The 20,768-nt window shown below is 34.5% G+C and overlaps 1 protein-coding gene across 2 annotated transcripts; it reads right to left on the bottom strand.

Annotated features, from left to right (window-relative positions):
• Positions 1 to 3,156: 3,156 nt before the first annotated feature.
• On the bottom strand, positions 3,157 to 20,160 carry LOC110728073 (CLIP-associated protein-like). Of its 2 annotated transcripts, XM_021907690.1 has the most exons (21): positions 19,489 to 20,160; positions 18,487 to 18,642; positions 18,319 to 18,381; positions 16,355 to 16,423; positions 15,996 to 16,161; positions 15,543 to 15,704; positions 13,516 to 13,613; positions 12,249 to 12,323; positions 12,061 to 12,129; positions 11,889 to 11,974; positions 11,688 to 11,805; positions 10,207 to 10,305; positions 9,730 to 10,081; positions 7,771 to 9,572; positions 7,317 to 7,418; positions 5,989 to 6,093; positions 5,804 to 5,878; positions 5,311 to 5,379; positions 5,126 to 5,194; positions 4,270 to 4,371; positions 3,157 to 3,872 (listed from the first exon to the last, which is right to left on the bottom strand). In XM_021907690.1, exons 1-21 carry the CDS (start codon positions 20,020 to 20,022, stop codon positions 3,714 to 3,716), a joined length of 4,530 nt encoding a protein of 1,509 aa, XP_021763382.1. In that variant the 5' UTR covers positions 20,023 to 20,160; the 3' UTR covers positions 3,157 to 3,713. The 2 variants fall into 2 exon arrangements, with proteins under 2 accessions (XP_021763382.1, XP_021763383.1); XM_021907691.1 differs by lacking the exons at positions 18,319 to 18,381; positions 18,487 to 18,642; positions 19,489 to 20,160 and adding an exon at positions 17,953 to 17,966.
• Positions 20,161 to 20,768: the final 608 nt, after the last annotated feature.

Genomic DNA, 20,768 nt, shown 5'->3' with positions numbered 1-20,768 from the left:
GTAAGTAGTGCAATATTAAAAAAACGGAGGAAGTATATATATTAGATTATTTAAGGTATAAAGTAATTATGAAACTTAAATTTAGAAGTTTAATTATTTTTTTGATAAGTACATTTAAGTGAAAAAAATTATTATCAAATCGATATTGATCCGGCACCCAGGATTTAGAACTGGGTAGGGTTTGATGCTATAAAGTAATAAAGCGCTCCAATCAAAACTAAAGGGAATATTGAATTAAACTAGACCAATTACAACAAAACGGTATTAGAAGTATAAAATCTACTTTTCCCAAAAGCATTTTCATTTTTCAATAAACCTAAACAAAATTCTGTCCCGTGGGCCGTGGCCAATCAAAAATTGTCCGTGAAAAATAAACTTTCCATTTAAGGAAATAGAATATTTTTATTTTTAGTAAAAGGAAATTAAACCATATACGGAGTATTTATTTATTATAATTATGCTTTTATCTTTATTGCTTTTTTCATATGCTATATGCTCGTCTTTTTTGTCTTTTGTAGAAAGTTTGCCGGTCTAATTTGTCTTTAAAAGAATCTATGCAAGTAGTTAAAAAAAAAATAATAATAAAAATAAAAAAAACCAAACAAATAAACTATGCCTTGTCAAAAAATATACTTTCTTTGTTCTAAAGTATTGCTTTAAAAATGAAATTATGCATCTCAAAACACATTTTATATGTTAAATATTTATAATTATATAAGAGTAAAAGTTATAAAAAGTTGATATTGTGAAAGTATTTTATAAAACGAATTTAACAAAATCTCACATGACTATATTTTATTTCACGTATAAATGATAATTTGTGGTTAAACAATGGTGCAAAAGTCCAGCTATTGCAGTATTACTAAAACAGAGGAAGTATGTGGTATCTTTCTTCCGTTCAAAAATAAATGTGGTATCTTTCTTTAGGTTTGCATAGTGCTCGTACTTGGTATATAAAATCAAAAAATTTTCATTACTCCGTCTAACATAAATTACTCGCAACATTTTGACCTTTTGTCTTATTTGCACATCTCACTTTAATTATTTTTTTTAGATATTATATAAAGTCAATGTAATCATGTTAAATGTTATTGGATCTATTTTAATGTATAGTTTCTTAATATAAATTTTTTTTATTGGTTTTATAAATATATTATAAAAAATATCGATAGTTAAACATGTGCATCGACAAGTGTGTCCAGCTAACATGTTGTAAGTAACTTGGAATTAAGAAAATATTACAAGTCGATGAGACGATGACCATATGTATATCAGTGTATCATTTCACTTTATTTTATTTATTTATTTATTTATTTATTTTGAATAGATATTTTTATTATTTTATTTTGTTTGCAAATAAATATTGCAAATTACTTGCTTTTTATTAATTTATTTAAAGTTATTTCATTATAGAATATTACCAGAATTTCTCGTTAAAAAAACATATAACCGAAACTTATTTTATTTTATTTGCGCTTTTTTTATTTCCTGATATATGATAAAATGAGATGAAACAATCAACCCAAGGTCCCTAACATAACCAATTGTCCGCACCGTCAAATAATGGTATCAAGCGCTATGAATTCATGTTTTTCTCACAACTCTATCATTGGTATCAAGAACTATTAATCCATATTTTCTTGCGTCCGCTATTACTAATCATTTCCATGGTTACACCATCAAAACCCATTGTCGATACTGTCCATATTAACTTTAGTTTTGAAAAAAAAAAAAAAAGGTTTAGTACACCACAAAAAAAAAAAAAAAAAAAAAAAAAAAAAAAAAAAAAAAAACCTTTTGAGTGTTTGAAAAACCATTCTTAAAAGTAGCTTCAAAATCTGCTAAAGAATAGCATTTCATAGATGAACCTATATATATATATATATATATATATATATATATATATATATATATATATTTATATATTTTTCTTTTTCATTATTCCAAAATTTTATCATATTCCATCATTTAAAAAAGATAAATGGAAAAAAAAAAAAAAATCAAGTACGACAGATAAGCTGAGGGAGTTGTATGAGTCTATAATACAGATTATGAAAATTCCATCAGTAGATCTTCAAACAATGATATGAGGTATTATGAAAATTCCGGTGTTAAATAATACAGATTTACTAAAGATAAAACACTATCAAAATTTCGGAAAGTTAAGCTGGACGAGGTGAGATTACTAACTCTTTAGTCATCCTCTTCCATCGGCACTTCTGGTATATCATATCTGTCTTACTGGATAATTTTATTGGTAACTGATACTGGAAATGGTAAATAATAAGTCAAGGGAGACAAGCAAATTGCATGAACAAGAGACAGCTATTCATGACAAAGGGATGAAAAACTAGTACACAAAATCTGCGGATAGAGGAAACAAAGATGACATTATGAAACGAAGCAATCACAATTAAGTTAAACCAAACTTCACTAGGATGAGAAGCTGATAGCATTCAAGCTCGTATAACTCTAACTAGAGTACTAGACAACAGGATACACAAGGCTTATTTGCTTCCAATAACTTGCAAATGATACAGTAGAAGCATATGGGTTAAAAATACTATGGAGCAGGCAAGACTGCTAAAAGTAGATGAAAACAAATGGAAGCGTTTCCACAAAAGATTTTTCTAAATCGCACCTTTCCAATCCCTCCCAATGTTATAGGACTTCCTGCCCCAGATAATCAATGAAGACCGAATTATAACGAAAACCTTAACACTTACTGATACATTTACTGCATACCCCCACCCCTGTAAACTCTTTGTTTTATAGGACCTCTGAAATTAGCCATACATCTTCGCATTTATGGTCCTTATTTCCTTAAATGCGCAACACGGTTCCCCTCTCTCCATTCCATTAACCTTAGAATTAACAGTTTGTATCAAAACAACACCCACTACTTCTTATCATTTTTTGTCACATTTAAGAGAAATAAACATGCAGCAAAAAAAAAAAAAAAAAAGAGATTTAGCAGGAGTAAGCTGGCTGAGCATTCTCTTTTCCAAAGCAACTCGTATATCAGGTGATTATTAACATATCGAAATAAGAGCAAAGCAACGTCTTAAACCTTACAATATCCAAAACAGAACTAATTAAATGTGTAAAGCCGAACCAAAACCATGCACGTAGTATATACTTAATAGTTATAAATCATGTAATCAACAGTTATATACATTCCAAAAACCTCAATCATTTCAAAACCAGGTTATCAAACCAGAGTATGATTCGGAAAGAATAATTTAATACTAACACCAGGAAAGGAAAAAAAAAAAAAAAAACTACATATATCGAAATAAGAGCAAAGTATAAACCTTACAATATCCAAAACAAAACTAATTAAATACTCCGTACCAAGTATGAATAAAGGCGAACCAAAACCATGTATATAGTTATAAATCATGTAATCAACAGTTATATACATTCCAAAAACTTCAATCATTTCAAAACCAGTACAATAATCAAACCAAAGTATGATTCGGAAAGAATAATTTAATATTAACACCAGAAGAGAAAAAATTCATAAAATCTCTTTCCACACACCTACCCCTCACCCTGCTTGTAATGGACGAGGGCGAACACCAAAAACTACATTTCTAAAGCTAATAAATGCCACAAATGAATACCCACACACGAACACCACGATGCATTTTTCACACCATTTACAGAATACACAACAATGAATTTGGAAATACCAAGACCCTCTATAAAGATCATTGGCCAGCATCTATTGGAGTCCCCGTTCTAGCTTGTGAGATGCGGTTAGCATAAATCGTCACCAAACGCAATTGAGTACTGTTAAGTCCCTCCAGATATGGCAGGAATGCTTTCCCAAGCATGATATAAATGTCAACCAGACAAAATACAACTGTCTGCAAGAAAGAAATAAACAAAGAAAAAAAAATCAGTAGAAAAATAGCTTTTTAAATAGCTTTGTTTCTTTTCCTCCAAGATACCAAAGTGTTTTTCTAAATAGCCTAGTTCAGCTAGCAAGCTGCTAAGTTCATTTCAGTACTTTAATTTCATTCAAAAGGCTAAGCTGGCTTATATTTTTTAGCAGTAGTAGTTTCGACATCAATTTTGACGTCCAAATCATGTTTAAGCTTTATAAACTTGTGAGAAATTATATAAACAAGTATTTCTTTGGTTTTCATTCTTGAACTCAATTCTTCTTTACAAACTACTAAACTTCAAGTTTATAAGATCAACAAAGTTCAAACTTGGATGTAACCCCACAATCCTAGTTCTAACATATAGTACAACAGTTACCTTGCGCACATCAGCACTCTGATTCCCAAATGCATCAAACAGAGCTGGCAAGAAAGACGGCAACTGATTCATCAATTCCTCTTGAGACAACCTGCCCACAAGCTGAAGGAAGGAAATACACTGACATCATTTATTTGAAAAACGTGAAAGCCAAAAGCCCACGTGTAACATTCCTATTTGAAAAGTAGCCAGCCAACCTTGAGTAGAAGCAAGATAGCAAACAAATCCAGACAGATTAATGTGGTTATGTAAAAGAGAAATACCTCTTTCCTGAGTCAAATCTCTCATGAATTCTAAATTTTGACCAACATTAACCTAGAACTGAGCTAATCCCTCATGTTCAGCTATACTTGATTTATACAGTATCTAATATGAAAGCAATCAAATAATAATCACACAAAAAAATTTAGTTCATAGTGGAACCCTTCTCCAATGTACTTATTTTCTCACATCATTTTTCAAGCAAGAACCCACAGGAGAAGACAATCTCTGTTAAAAAGAGACTACAATGATTAATAAACTTTTTTTTGGAATGAATTTTGATTTATAGTGAGAATTGAATTTAAATAACTGAGCCTTATTCAATCTTGAACCCAGATTTAGTCCCTAAGGGCAATATCCTAAGTGTGAGGGTACTGGTGTAGTGGTGATTGCAGTTACCTAACATTCTTTCCAAGTTTCTATTGTCCTTCAAAAGAGCAGGCTGAAGAGAGGACATCATAATATAGGTCATACAGTCAGAAAAACAAGTAATGGCAAGATTGCACAAAACCCAAAATTCAATATCCAACCATACTTTTAACTTTTTAATAAGTGAATTTTGTGCATCAAATAGAAGATAGACAGCAACAAATACCTTGGTCAAACAATTTATGGAAGCAACAAGAGTCTTCTCATCCTCTGCAACCAACAGAGGAACAATCACCTGCAGAGTTGACAAAAAAGAGCATCACAAAGCATGCAAGAAATATTTGAAACTTTGTTATAAAAAAAAAAAAGAAATATTTGAAACTTCAGTGGGATACAAATCTTGCTACTTACACTCAAGCATCTAAATGGGTAGTACTGGGCCAACAACGTAGTCAAGCAGTTCTCTGCTTCATTAGCAACCTGAATATGAAGGTATATTGTTAGACTTGAAAAATAATTATAACTAGACATGATCAATGGACAATTCCAGGCTAAATTGAGCCAGTCCACAGAGCCAGGCAAGATAGGCAATTTCTGTCCACAAGGCTTAAGCCAGGCCCACTAGGGAAGGCTTGGCCAGATAAGATCCCAGTCATCCTACATCGATTGCTGGGACAACAAAATATTAATTTTCATAAAGAAAATACAATTTTAATGATTTCCCACAGAATGTGGTGACCAGCTAGTCCTCTCTGGGGGCAGGTTTGTGATTCCACAAGCCCAAGGGTTGCTAGGACTGGCAAGTGCAGTGAGACAGGCAATTACAGCCCATGCAGGGCAGCTCATTATGTCTAACAAATGCGTACATGAAATAAAATTTTTGTAAAAAAAAACATGAATTTACCTTGGGAGCAGTATCCTTTGAAACATGAAGCAGCTTTTCCATTACAATTTCAACAGATTCTTCCATGGCTTCTTTCTGGATTTTGGAGTCAAGTGGCAATCAACATGTTAAAAGTAAGATATGTCTTGGGAAGTAACCATAGTCCATTGGGAACAAATAGTATATTGACAAAGTGAACAGCTCACCTGATTTCTTAGCATTTCAGCAATCAGCAATAGTACAAGTTCTTTAACAGAAGATTCAGGATCATCTAATACCTCAAGCACAGCAGTTAAGATCTGATTGAAGTACTGCAAAACAGGAAGCAACAGTACTTAGCATACCCTTCATACTTTCAATATCAACCAAAACAAATTCTCTATTTATTTTAACTAAAGGCAAATACAAAAGATTACCTTTCAGAGCCACTATACATGTCAATAGAAGATGCCCATACATAATTAAGATGCTATACATGTCAATTGAGATTCAAACAATGAAAAGAAATAGAATTTTTTTTTACATTGAACCTCAAACTTACAAAATTTCCCAGAATAGAGACAAGGGGGAAATCTCAGTGGAACAGAGATGGTAAAAGTCCATCCATATTAGCAGAAGCAAAATGACGAACAATAAGAGAAAAAGGGGAGGAAGCATCAAAGGGAAGAGGAAGGAAAATCTCAAGAGAAGGAAAAACATATAGCTAAGAAATTGGAGAATTAATTGTAAATATGAATAAAAAGGGGGGGAGCGAGGAGTAAATGAGAATAGAGACAGGAAGACGTCAAGAGAAAGGAAGAGAAGAGATGAAAGGGAAATCTCACTGCATTATGAGCAGAGCATGCAAAATCAAGTGAACAACACTAAAGAAAAAAAAGTGAAGCCAATGCCACATTAAAGAATCCCCCACTTGTCTAGGAATTTGTTTTCCTTAGACCTGATGTATTCATCTTCAAATCAAATACTTTTATCCAGCTAAACACAATTTTCATTTCCAGGTTATTTTTTCAGCAAGAATTTTTAATTTCTACATTTTTTAAAAAATAGTTTCATGCTATGGAGCTTAAAGGATAACTCTTCTAACTTTTGACAGCACAAACTCTAAAATGGAGTCCAGTACAAGCATACAACAGGCCCATGATCCTTATCTGGTTATCTTACTCAAATTTACATGAATTCACATTGGAACATTGGCTGCACTGCACATAGTGACAATGAAAAGGGCCATGCGAATTTAGATCCAGAAAAATCACAAATTCCCAGCTTACCAAAATATTGGAAAGAACATATAAAACCAACTCAAGAATATAACCAAACAACAGACACAATATATGTCAAGGGTTCTATTATTAAGAACATAAAATCTTTACCATCTGGATGGGAAACATCATGATATACCTAAATGCGATTATACAGAGTACTCAACAAGTCAACAATAGTAACACATGAATGTAGAACCCTATGTTACCAAAGAGTTATATCATCAGGGTTGGAAATTGAGGAGAAGGTGATAAGTTAGTCCAAGTAAGTATACCTTGCTCCACATGGAGGAATCATTTGATACAGATGCTTTGATCAATTGATGAATTGCACTTTGCCTGCTGTCGGCGGAGCTTCCTTCATTCCCGTTGCAAATCTGTAAGAAAAAATGACCAAATAATCAATCATGAAACTTGTTCCGTTCATCTCTTGCACAAGAGGATCATCTAAGGCTCTAGGCTAAGGAGGAGACAATAGAATGCAAATACGAATAAAATAAAATAAAATAAAGCCCATGAAGAAAGATACCCCATTGCAGCTCCAGGTGAATGAGTAAAAGGCTAACAAATCTTTTTCGAGAGGACCATATTATTAATGTTCTGTGTTTTCTCTAACCCTTTTAGCCCAGTTTGGATTATGCAAGCACAATTCATGATTTAGATTTCTAGACAAGGAAAATTACAAAAGAGAAGCAAAGCAATATTATAAACAAAGGACATTGAACTCACTGAGTGAAGAACTTGAGGAATGCTCAGACCAGATTCTGAACTGGAGGCAATCTTCAACACTCCAGTTTTAGTATGGTCTGTAGCCAAATCATCTGAGAAACCATTTTCATGTTGCAATTCTGCGCTGGCCCCAATACTGTCCGAACTCTTTTTAAGTCCATTAGTGTCCATACGTGGAGTGGACAAAACGCCTGGATTGTCACTACTGTCCACATTTTCCAATCGACTGGCCCAATATCCTACACTTTCACCACTGTTATTACCCATATACTTATCTTTAATTCTTGAATCTAGAATCTCGTGACCAGATCCACTTTCATGACTCTCGTACAGGTTAGCGTGCGATTCATCAGTAGTAGCGTGATTGGTACGACCACTTGAGTATGTTGAATCCAGCATTGGATTCCATTTCCTGCCTCCATCACTGTCAGGGGAATTAGCAGAATATCTTCCAAAATAGCTCGTTTTCTTAGATACTCCCATATAGCCCTCTTCAGAAGACGTCCCCACAACATCAGATGGATCATAAGCAGCCTTTGAACGCTGTCTCTCTTTCTTGCTTTGCAAATAGTTCATCAAATCCACTTCTATACGAGGTGTATACTGCTTCAGAGCTCGCCTCAATGAATTTTGCTCTTCAACAGATAAGCTTAGGATAAAATTCAATACATTTGTGGGATCATAGTGGGTATAGACTGATATAAAACACGAAATAGCAGCCTCCTTAAGTTTAGTATTTTTATCATGAACTAGAGGTGTCAATTTTGCAAGCCACAACTTCAATATGCCAATGTTACCAGCACCTTCAGACGTAACAGAATTCTTATTAAAAGAGCCAATTGCAAATTCAATAACAGCCAATTTTGCTTTAGGTGATCGCTGTTCATCCAGTGAACGAAGCAATGCAGGCAACAAAGAATCCACCCCATAGGTTTTGCCCACAATATCCAATGTTGTCGAGCAAGGCTGACGAACTACCTCTTTTGGATCAATCAACCGGGAGAACACATGTGGCAAAATCCTTTCCATGTAACTTTCAAAAGGTCTTCTACAAGCGGGAATTATCTCTGCGAGAGTTAAAAGAGCAGCCTGGGCAACCTTATGATGAGGATCATCCAGATGCTTAAAAAAGAGCTTCATCACCTTTTCAAAATTTTGAACAATGTCCTGAATACCGCTTGGGCCTTGCTGCAGCAGAGATCGTATATAGTTAAAAGCAGCAACTCTGGCACACCAGTCAGAGCTTGGACTTAGTCCCTCACCTAGAGCCTCATGAAGAGAAGCTGGGCCTTCCACAAAACTTGGTGTTTCCCCAAGAGGAAGATGGCTGTCATCAAAACTTCTCCTCCTGCTTGAAGATGTACTCCTACCTGTGACATTTTTTCTTGATAGTGGTCTCTGAAAATTCGGAACATAACTTGAATCTCTAAAAGTTGATTCTCTATAAGGTGTATCAGCATATTGCCTATCCATGTGTGAGTTCATGTATCTTCTAGAATCTCTGATGTCAGTTTGATCTTCAGTAAAGTTTCTCTCGTGTGCTCTTTCTGAAGCTCTCTTTGCTGAGTATGACATCAATGTTGATGATGGCTCATTCATGAGACCACTAAGATATGATAATTTACCAGCATCTTTCGAAGCATGCAAATGAGAATACATGTCAGAATGAGCCATGCCACCATTGCGGTTTTTATTTCCAGTGACTGATGACAACTTTGAATCCAGTGATAAGCTTGTGACTTGATTTGAAGCAGGAACGGCAAGGGGATATGGAGGATCACGAGACGAAGGAGGGTCAACTCCTGCACTAGGGGCAATAAAAGAAAAATTTACCCTTTCTCAATGTAGTCCAAAAACATTTTTTAAAAAATACAGGTTTTCCTGTAGTTCTAACAACATATTTTCCAAATAAAAGTAGTAAAAAAATCACAGAGTAAATAGAAAAGAAGTTATCCATACCTAGATCAAGGCTAGAAGATCTAATAGTTGACGAATTATGTTTTGAAGACAAATCTAGACCTCTAAGCAAACTTTCAATTGCCGAAACTTTCTCTTTGCTGGAATTCAGTACACTTTCCAGGCTACGGTCAGACCCTTTATCAAGAGACTTTGATTGAGACAAAAGCATCCCAGAAGAAACTGATGCTCTAGAGGATAGAGTTGCAGTCTTGTCCATTGCAACAATAGCAGAAGTACCATAACCAGGCATATTTAAAGAAGCAGATGACTGAGGTGTATTTGGCACATTTCTTTCGCGAACAGAAGGAGATGCATGCCTTCTATGTAAACCCCCATCTTCTTCATTAATTATCTAAAACAAAAACCAACTTCAATTTGCTAAGAAACAAAGGGAAAAGCAGGAATAACCATTGTCTTCAATATCCAACCAATAACAAAGACAGAAGAGTTCCCAAACGTAGGAGAAATAGACCCTACCCTCTGTATAACAGGATCAAATGATTGAAATAGCCTTCTAGAACGATCAGGCCAGGTTTTCGCAAACATTCTATAGCAAGCCCTTGCAGTTGTTCGTACCTAAAACAAAAACATATTAGTTATGAGAATAAACATACTTAAAACAACATTTGACAAGGAAATTCCCTTTCCCACAAATATCATGATCTAACAGTTTAAGACAGTCCTAATTTTATAACTTATTTCTGTTCAATTTGTCCTTGGTACTGCGGGATGGTCAAAATATTCCATACATTAATGCCAGGATTGTCACCTCTGAATATTTGACCATCCTGCAGATGGTATCCTATGTTCACCGGACTCGGCCAAAATCCTGAAGTGTCCGTGTCGACACGACACGACGCGGATTCGGACACGGAATTCGTGTCAGATTCGGCAGTGTGCACTCGGACACTTCAGAGAGAGGCTGAAACTCCATTGTTGGTCGGAGTTTTGTGGTGGACTCCATTGTTGCCGGTGTGTAGCAACCACATGAATGCATGATAAAGAAATAGAGAGTGAAATATTGAGGAGTGAGGGCTGATGAAGTGATAAGAATGAGGTTTTGTGGTAAGTGGGAGTGTGGGACAGCTGTATAGATAAAGAAAAAGGGTGGACAGCTGTGTGATGCTTTTCATTTTGCCATTTTGGTTATATTTTATTTTTTAACCACTCAAGACTCAACCTCTTTTTTTACTTTTAATATTTTGATTTGGTAGAAAGCTGTAGTTACTGACAACATTTATTAGTTTTTTAACCACTCATCCTCTTCACTTTTAACCTTTTTTACTTTTTTCACTTTTTTTACTTATAATATTTTTTTGCACCAAATGAAAGTGTCGTGTCCCCGCACCCGTGTCCAAATATAGGACAGAGTCTCCGTGTCCTAAAATTTTGAAAATTGACGAATCGGACACTCGGACACGTGTCCGTGTCCGACACACGTACCCGAGTCCATGTAACATAGATGGTATCATCATAGAAAAACCAGTTTAACCATGTAAAAAATAGATATATACATCTAAAAAAGGTTACAGCCAAAAATTTATGAAGTGTTAATGAGATTAAAGTTGCCGAGAATATTCAAATGTGCTTTACCCCCTCTGTGTTTTAATAAGTGTTACACTTACCAAATCTGGCCGTATTTTAATAAGTGTTACACTTCCTTTTTTGCAAAAAGCTACATTATAATATTATATCTCTCTCCTCTCATGGTCCCCACCCAAACCCACTATTACTTTTTTTATTATATCTTTCCTCTCACATTCATTACTTTTCAATAAACTATTAACCCCACTATCTTTATTTTACAATTTTTTTAATACTCCAACTACCCACTTACCTCTCATGTTATTTAAGTCAATTAAATTGCCCATAACTATGTGCCGGTCAAACTGTAACACTTAAAAAAAACACGGAGGGAGTATTTATCATTTTCTTTAAGAGACTAATCAAAGATATACCTCGCTCACAGCATCACCAACACAACGTCTAATCATATCTTCATATAGATCAGCTGCTCGCTGTATTTCAGGTTCATCAGGCCAATGTTCTAGGACTAACAGTGCATAATCACAACACCTACATCAGAGGACAAAAGGATTAACATCAATTCAGAATCTGAAAGTTTTTCAAATTTCACACTTTGATTGAAGAATGCAAACCTGGCACGCAGCGCTGCATTTCGGTCATTCTTAGCACAATCTGCTATTCGAGGAAGTACACGAGCAACTTTGCAGTTACGCAACATCTTGGATTGCAAAGATTGCAACTTATATCAAAATTTTATACAACAAAAGAAAAAAATAAAGAGAATTGAGGAATTAGAAAAGGTACCGTCTTAATGCAATTATCAGCAGACTCTGCAATTACGAGCACTGTTATCACAACAAGCTTGAAAAGAACCTACAAACATAATTGAAATGTCAGAGACAGCCAAGTGTAGTGCAACCACAATCATGAACATAAAGAAAACTTTATTTAAAAGAAATAATAAAAAAGTTACTAAATTGAAAAGAAATTACAGGAATAAAATGCTCCGCACAAGCCTCGAAGTCTCCCAGCAACTCCTTTGACAAAAAATTCAATAAATGACAAGCCTGCAGATAGTGAAACAGATAAATATGAGAAAACCAGACATTAGAAATAATAATCTCTGCAGCTATACAGAAAAAGGAAGAAATGGAAAAGACAAATAATTAACTGAAAATTTAGTTGACAACTGGACAAACAATCCAGACAACTGGTATCTTAGATTCACTATTATTAAAAAGCATAAAATCATCAACTGTGAAACCCTGGTGTTAGCCCCATAAGAATCCCGCAACTTCAAATTACCCTGCAAGGCTGCAACAGTCATCCATCCAGGAGCAGAATCACTTTCACAGGCACAGTTAGTCAATTGCCAGTGGAGTGTTTGCACAGCATTCTCTGGACAACTGGCAATAATCAAGGCAAGGAGCAGAGAAATAACCATACCACCCACCCTTCAATTCTTTCCACGTATTTGACATGCTATCGCTGGGCTCCATCATAATAAATTTCAGGATGCATCGATTTTACTTATGTAAAGTGTCCTCGTATCATCTCAACTCAGTCCTTGAAATTTGACAAGATTGGCCACTGGGAGCATACTTACTCATTCCTTATTCCTGAATCTGAGTATCATACTCATCAACCGCCTCATCATTTCAAAACATCTTCAGACTTGCCCATTTAAAGAAAGTTCATCTCAGGTAACATTAGCCAATCCAGAAAGACCAAAGTCCAATACTATTCACTTAAGAGTTGAGACCAAAGTTTACTACTATTCACCATTACAGGGAAGCCAACATTCCAACCCAATGCCTATCACAATTACAAAGATGAGAAGCAAAACCATCTTATAATAATAGGTAGCTGCATAGTGCACACATGATTGGCATTCATCTGGGACATTTAAGTAAGGAAAAAGAAAACAGGCTGCAGAAATATAAAACTAGTACCAAGACAATTATGAGGTTGAATGTAGTTTTAATATATAGCTTAATAACTAAGGGAAATTCTTTTTAAGGCATGGAAAACGGTCCACCAGGAAGCCTCACACCTTTAAAAAAATAGAAGAGAGGCAATATTCTACTGTAAGACCATAAACTGCTTGCATGAACATACTAGCTAATAGGTCCGAAAGAAGCAACTCAAAAAAGTTTGAATTCAAATGGAAAATAGAGCAAACTACACCAGAGTTTAGAAAGAAGATAAAGCAGAAACAAAGTATTCACAAGATCAATAATTTATAGGGAGACAACATACTTGCTTAACTATGCTTGACCTACGATCGGAAAGCTGTGTGCTCAAAGGACCAATAAGTTGCTTTAGCAATCCCCGGAAACATGGGTAATCAGCAGCACCTGAACAAGATATATTACAGAAAAACTTAACTCTAGACATATCTTCAATTATAACTATCTCACAAACACAATGACATGGTTGAAGCAAATATTATAACGTAGTGTTTGGTAATTTAGATTTGGGATTTGATATCTTTGGATTCAATTCCAGAATTCGAAATGGTGAAATTGAATTTCAAAACAATTGTATAGAAAATTCTAATAATTTCAATTTCACCCTATTGTTTGAGAAATATGTAGAATTTCATGTCTAACAATTTTAAAAATTCCATTGTTGTTGGCGTGCTAAGATGAATCATAACTATCATTAGACTTCACCAATGCCACTATCAGATGTTATGCCTAAATTGCTACTAGTGTTGGAGTAGAAGCAAAAGTGGGAGAGGCGATTGGAAGGAATAGTTTAATGGAGTGCGGGAGAGTGACTGAAACGATTATAAATTTATAATAGAAGAAATTATGAGAAGGCGAAAGTAATTGGTGGAGAAGGGAAAGAATTGTCGAAGGAAGAAGGATGATGGGGTATAATGGAGTTGAGATAGTAATGACGACGCTATTAACGATCATATTCATGAATAAATACCATGAAAATCGAGCAGTATTATGAAACAAACCAAGAAATTTGAACATAAAAGTGAAAAATTTAAAGGAAATCAATCTTGCTATGATGGAAGCTGAGGAGAAAGAAAGGATAGGACTACTGAGAGAGCAAGAGGGTTGGGACTAAAAGGTGTCATGAATAGAATAGAGGAGAGAGAGAAGTTGAAGTCTAAATTGGATTTCAAAATTCTAAGAATCATGTTGTATTTCATTTCTAATGATTTGGCTGGTTTTTAAAACGACATGGAATTGGACCCAATCCAAATTCTTAGAGAATCCAAACAAGTCACTTGACCCAATCCAGAATTTGAAATGAATTCTATGTCCCCAAACAGGCCATAAGACTAATTCTACTCAATTCCATTGTTTCAACAAACAAAAATGCAAGACAGCTGTTCGTAGACTTTGTACAGTCATCACTAGACCAGCAGACAGATTATAGCATCTACATCACATAAGTAATACTCCCTCCGCCCCATAATCAAGTGCATGTTAGGTATCCCAAAAGTTAGTGCATGTTTCTAAAACTCTCAATCCACAAACTTTTTTACCTTTCCCATATTAAATTCTCCTACATATCCATAAATTTTTGTGATATTAAATGCTTTTTAACATATCCCATACAAAATACACATATATCCAAAATGTCATTACTCACTTTTTACCTTTTCCATATAATATTCCCCTACTATCAAGAATACTGCATACTCCCTCCATTCTTCTTTATTCCCATGAAATATTAGAAATGGGCACTTAATAATGGGACGAAAGGAAGTATTAAAAAAAGGATAAGCCCATGCCTTAGGACAGACTAAGAACATAAACTGGTTGGGAGATCAGTCACATCAGTGTAAAAACTTCCTAGTGTGGGTAGGCAGCAAGAGGGAGATAAAGGGCATATGTAGTTAAAAAGTATTAGTTAAGGTACTAAGTCTAATCGTCAAAACCCACTGCACCATGCTATAATTCCTCAATCTAAGCCTTGTTCTCCTCACCTGATATTTACAAAATATAATTTTTTTTCAACCGGCTTTGATTATTTTTAATGAGTATCTCTCAATCTAAAAAAATTTTCCTGAAATTAAATTATTTTTACTAATTAAAACTTAAGATTCACCATTATATTTATCTTCACTGTAACTTAACTAATTCTATATTTATCAAACATAACTTATTATTACTAAACATAAATTTTTAAATTTAAGAGAACATGGCCTTAGTCAGACATGCCAGTAGCAGAATTAAAGACCAGACCAAAATAGGAGATCACAATTCACGAGAAGTAAAACAGTTTTTGGTACACATGATAACAGAAAATAGAGAGGAAACCTCCAATTACAAGGCCTTCAAATCTCTGCATGGCTGCAATACGGTGAGACCAATCCTTTTCTGGTACAAGTGTCGAAGCAATTTTCTCAAATTCCCTGATTAGCTCCTTCTCTGAGTAAACTTTTACAGGGTCTACTGGCTTTTCAGTAACATCTCCATCAGCTGCAAACCAGAAAAACGAATCAAGGTTTTGCCAAAAGGATGCTAGGAATTCCTTTAACTATCGGGAATGATGCTGAAGAAATGACAATTAAAAGAGCTACATACACAAGCAACATACAAACGCTTGTCAAAAAAGGTTCAAAATAAGCTATTCTTGGTTAGTTGTTTCGAACTTAAAGATAAATAAAAACAAAATGTCAACTCACACAAAATACTGTAAAAGCTTTCCACATCTACATATAAAAATTTAAAGGAATAGAGTCCAAAACTGAGATAGTTGAACAAGCTAACCTCCGAACAAAGACGTTTCACGAGAAGAATTTTTCGCTTTGGGACTGTTTCGCTTGGGATTATGATTAGTAACCTTATGCTCATTAACAATACTACTACTAACAGCGCCATCAGAAGAACGGGGCTTTGGTTCAATCCTCTCCAACCTCGCATTAATATCTTTTACCTGCAACCCGGATACCAAAAAAAAATGATAAGAAGATACAAAACTGAAAAACAAAGTTCAATGGTGAAGACCTCAGACTTTACATCATAATCAAGGAGAGAATGAAATCTTAGCAATTTTACAAATTTAACAAGCCATTCCGGAAAAAATATCTCAGATAAAATCAAAAAGAAATTAGTGTCAATGACATTACCATATATGATGGAAGCTGATGCCTTTGTAGTTCTTCTTGGAATTGAGGCCCAATCTGCATATACATCTCCTGCAGATAACAAGAGAAAAATGTATTCACTTTAGACATAGGAAACATTTGTGTCGAAAAGAATTGAATAGATCGGACTCGGTAAAAATACATAAAAACCACGAGAGCAACCACAAGCGTACTATACTAAACTTCAAATTCTTGCCTTTCCTTTTATTAGGATTCCCTGATGAAGAAAACAGTTTTCCACCCTTCTTGGATGAACAAAGATTATGAATTTATGGTACTTGCTAAATCAAAGATACCTAAGAATTTGACTAATTCCAAATTAAGATTTTAACAGATGATTTCATTTTGAACTGACTTAAATCTTTGTATGAAAAAGACATACATATACTATTTTAATTTACCAATCTTGTTTCACTACCCACCAGCCACTAGCAGCTTGCAAATATGATAGTTGAATTACGCCAACACTCAAACAAGCTACAATTACCAGACAGCTATGAAAGCTAATTTCCCAATACATCAGATTTTACAAGTGTAGGAACCATATCCCTCACAATAGTTTTCATTAATACGTTCGACAGCTTGTGGGTACATTATTTTGGTCTTAGGCCTCCTAATGGAAGCGGGTCCACACTCCACATAGAACTAAAACTTGGTTGTTCTCTAAGTTGAAATGAAAATGGGACTTGCTTTTTATAAATATACCCAGTTATGAGTCAAAACACATGATTAGGGACAAGGCACTTAATCAAGCAAACCTTAAAATTTTAAAATCTCTATATTCAACCTCAAAGCTTTTAAATAGTCGAAACCGACACATGAAATAATGGTAAAATGAAATGCATGATATATCCTTCCCTTCTTAAACCCCGCCAAATTCTTCCAATTGAAAACCATCTTTAGTAAACTATCAAAAATATTTCTCCTCTCTCTACCAAATATCAAGGGAAGTTCCACTATTTTTTGGCATCTACATTATACCTCTAACAATCACATGTTACTTAATGAGTAACATATGACTTGGCATAACATAATATTAGTTGTCTTCTTGCAAAGAAAAAAATAAACAAAGGCCCACAATAATTGCACCTAAGGCCTCTCAAAGATTGTCTAACACAACCACTAAACTACAGTTGAACCTAACCAATTATCTCATCATATGCTACCCCAAAAATGAACTCCCTCCTCTCTCACAAATCGGCACCATCTACACCTCTTCCATCTTTACAACTCTCTATTACTATGGTAACTAAATCCTTCCAATAATGTTGTGATAAGTATGCGATTCTCCTTTAGATGAAAGTGCATAGCTATGTGATGAGTATTCCATCTACATCTCCATCATTAACGGTTGGCCTTATGTCATTTAGGAGGCATGCTATAACCAAGGTATAATAACTAGTTCTTATATAAAAGAGGTCATATTCATTACTCCAAACGACTTATGGAATAAGGCCTAATGTAGATGACCTCAGTCAGCTTGGTGAGCAAAAAGGTTAATTTCCCAAACAAGACCACATCCCACACCATGCCCATAGTTGGCAAAAGTTGATTTGACAGAAAATTCAGACGAAACTGACCTGAAGAAAATGGATCTAAGCTCTAGAACACAATTATATGACCCATGACCTGAAATATACAGAAATAAAATTACTCGAAAACAGTGGGTCAGACCTGAATAGTGCCAGTCAACACAATGATTTAAGTGCTTTCCTTAGTTCAGTACATTGAATTTAGGTTTAAAAGACAGTGATGCAAAGCATAGAGACCCAAGAGACTACAAAAGCTTTTGGAACATCAAAAAAATCACAATATACGAATCATATTGTAATTTCTTGGAAAAGAACTCAAACTCAAAATAAACAAATTGAACAAGTAACTATTGCAAGTTTGGCAACTGTAAAATAAAAGGGAATAAATTATGCTGATCATAAAAATTCACCAACCTCGATGCAGGATATTGTAGCTTCCCTAACACTGTGATTGGGATCATTCAACATATGCAATATCTGAGAAGGTGCCAAAATTTTAAATCAGTTATAATTAGTGATAGGAATTAAGACAACTTATTCAACTATAAACGCAATGCATAGCAAGGTAATCAACAAGCTTACTGGAGGAAGAATGGCCCTTTGGAGAGGGAGCTCCGTAGATGCAAACAAATTCATTGCTGATGTCACTGTGCGAGCAAATTCTTCCCGGACTCTCCAGCTTTTATGCTCCCAAGCATAGGAACCAGCTCTTTCCACAATAATTGTAGGTGACGAAACCTGCAAAATGCACCAGCGTGATATGCACTCAATCAGACAGTGATCAAAAGACGCCATAAAACATCATAAAATCACTGAAACGAATTTGGTCAATTCAGTGAAAGAGGACTAAATGCACTAAATACAAAGATGTTCACAACAACCATGTATACCTTTCCTGACCACTATACTGCTTCAAATCGAGAAATTACAACTACACACAGTCCAGCTTTCTATGGAACACCCCTACTTCCAAAAAACAAAATTACTCCGCACTATCAAAAAATTAAAAATTTACATTTTTGTCTCACTAGTGTATCAAATAATAAGATTTCCTTCACATAATTACTAAAAAAAATTATCAGCTACACACAAGCTTCATTATTTAAGCCAATTTCTATTGAAAAGCATTGCATAAAAATTGAACTAAATCAGCCTCAACTCAACTAGATTTATCGCGCGAAAAATCAAAAACATGGTCATCTAACTCATCTTTGCTTTATTTCTAGTGAAATGGATTGCATATAAACTTCATTAAACATGACTACAAATGCAGCCAGATAATTGCATGAATCAGAAACAAATAAAAATAATCATAAACTAAAACCAAACAAATTATTTTTTTTTACAAGAAATCAAACAAATTATATAATTAAAGCAAAAAACAAATAAAAATCATCATAAACTAAAATCAAACAAATCAAATAATTAAAAATTTCCCCCAAATATTTATCAGACTTTTTCTAATTCCAAACCAAAATTAAATCCATTATTCTTCTCAATACCTTATAATTATTCACAATCTCTAATCTTATATAAATAAAAGAAATCAATAAATCAACATCGAAAAAAAGGAATGTTAATAACCTCCATAAGAGTAAGCAAGAGACGGCGAGCGGCATCGCGAACAGGCTGTTTAGCATCACCAAGACGCTCAACAGTAGCAGGAACAAGAGAATTAAAGTGAATTTTAAAATGGTCACCAGAAATAACAGCAGCAGAAGCAAGAGCAAGGAGAGAGCCTTGAGAAACTCTGAAATTGTTATCCTTAAGAAGATCTAAGCAAGTATCAACAAGAGAAGTAACTTCGGAAGAAGACAATGGTTTTCTGGAAGATTCGAGAAGGTGGTGGAGACGTTCGACGGCAGCCATGCGTTGTTTGGTGTCCTTAGCTCGGGCGAGTTCGAGAGCCTCCTCCATTGTTAGGGTTTGGAGGAGATAAGAGGAGAGAGAAAATGGAGCAGATCTGGGGAAGAGAGTGAATGCTGTTGAGGAGAGAGAAAGTGAGAAAGGGGGGTAAAGGTGAGGGAGGAGAGAGAAAGTGGAGTAAAGAGTGAGTGGGATGTGGGAGTGTGTTGGTGGTGGTGAGTGAAAAATGAGGGTGGCTAGATCGACGGGCATAGACGAGGCGAATCTATTTTCTAATATACGACTACTGTTTGTGGATTACGAGATTATTTTCAACCATTGTTTTTCTTCTCAAGGTTACTTATTTTATTTTATTTTTTGAAAACCAAGGTTACTTATTTTTAATTTCGGTTTTCTACTTGAATTAATAAATTAACTTTCCAAAAAAAAAGTAAAAGTGAGGTATACCTGAAACAAAATTATATTTGCTGAACTTAAATTAATTTTACAGAAATGAAATTATTTTTGTCGAATTGTAATTATTTTTACTGATTTTCTATTATGGTTCTTAGAAAACTGAATTTTACTGAACTGAATTTATTTTTACTAAACTGAAATTATTTTAACTGAACTGAACTTATTTTTACTGAACAAAAATTATTTTTACTTAATATTATTTTATTTTTTTTAAGTGAAGAGAATAGGGTCTAAGTTAAGAACTTTTATTGAATACGGGTCTTCATTTATTTACGAAAATGTAATGCTGATTGGGATATTTTGTTGATTTATTTACACAAGCCATTATATTAAAGATTTTTGTTTCTCATGAATATTAAGTGGGCTCCCTTCTATTTATGATTGAATTTATATTGTATGAACTTATTTTATTCTTTATGAACAAATTTTATTTTGTCAAAAGTAGTTTTAGGGCTTTTTTTGGTGTGGCCAGCCACCCCATGCAGCAAACAAACACACGTCAAAATATTGATCTGGTAATTCCTGACTGACCAAGTAACTCC

The sequence above is a fragment of the Chenopodium quinoa genome, unplaced genomic scaffold (assembly GCF_001683475.1).
Source record: "Chenopodium quinoa cultivar QQ74 unplaced genomic scaffold, ASM168347v1, whole genome shotgun sequence".
Taxonomy (NCBI): Eukaryota; Viridiplantae; Streptophyta; class Magnoliopsida; order Caryophyllales; family Amaranthaceae; genus Chenopodium; species Chenopodium quinoa.
The sequence above is the reverse complement of the archived record's forward strand: the minus strand, read 5'-3'. Positions and strand labels throughout refer to the sequence as shown.

What these genes read in the sequence shown, in the direction of transcription:
- LOC110728073 (XM_021907690.1), bottom strand. Translation starts at nt 20,022, where the DNA reads ATGCCCGTCGATCTAGCCACCCTCATTTTTCACTCACCACCACCAACA. An exon ending in TTCCTCAAGTTCTTCACTCA is followed by an intron (nt 7,419 to 7,770) that starts GTGAGTTCAATG and finishes TTTTTCTTACAG; the next exon opens with ATTTGCAACGGGAATGAAGG. An exon ending in ACCCATTTAGATGCTTGAGT is followed by an intron (nt 5,195 to 5,310) that starts GTAAGTAGCAAG and finishes TCAACTCTGCAG; the next exon opens with GTGATTGTTCCTCTGTTGGT.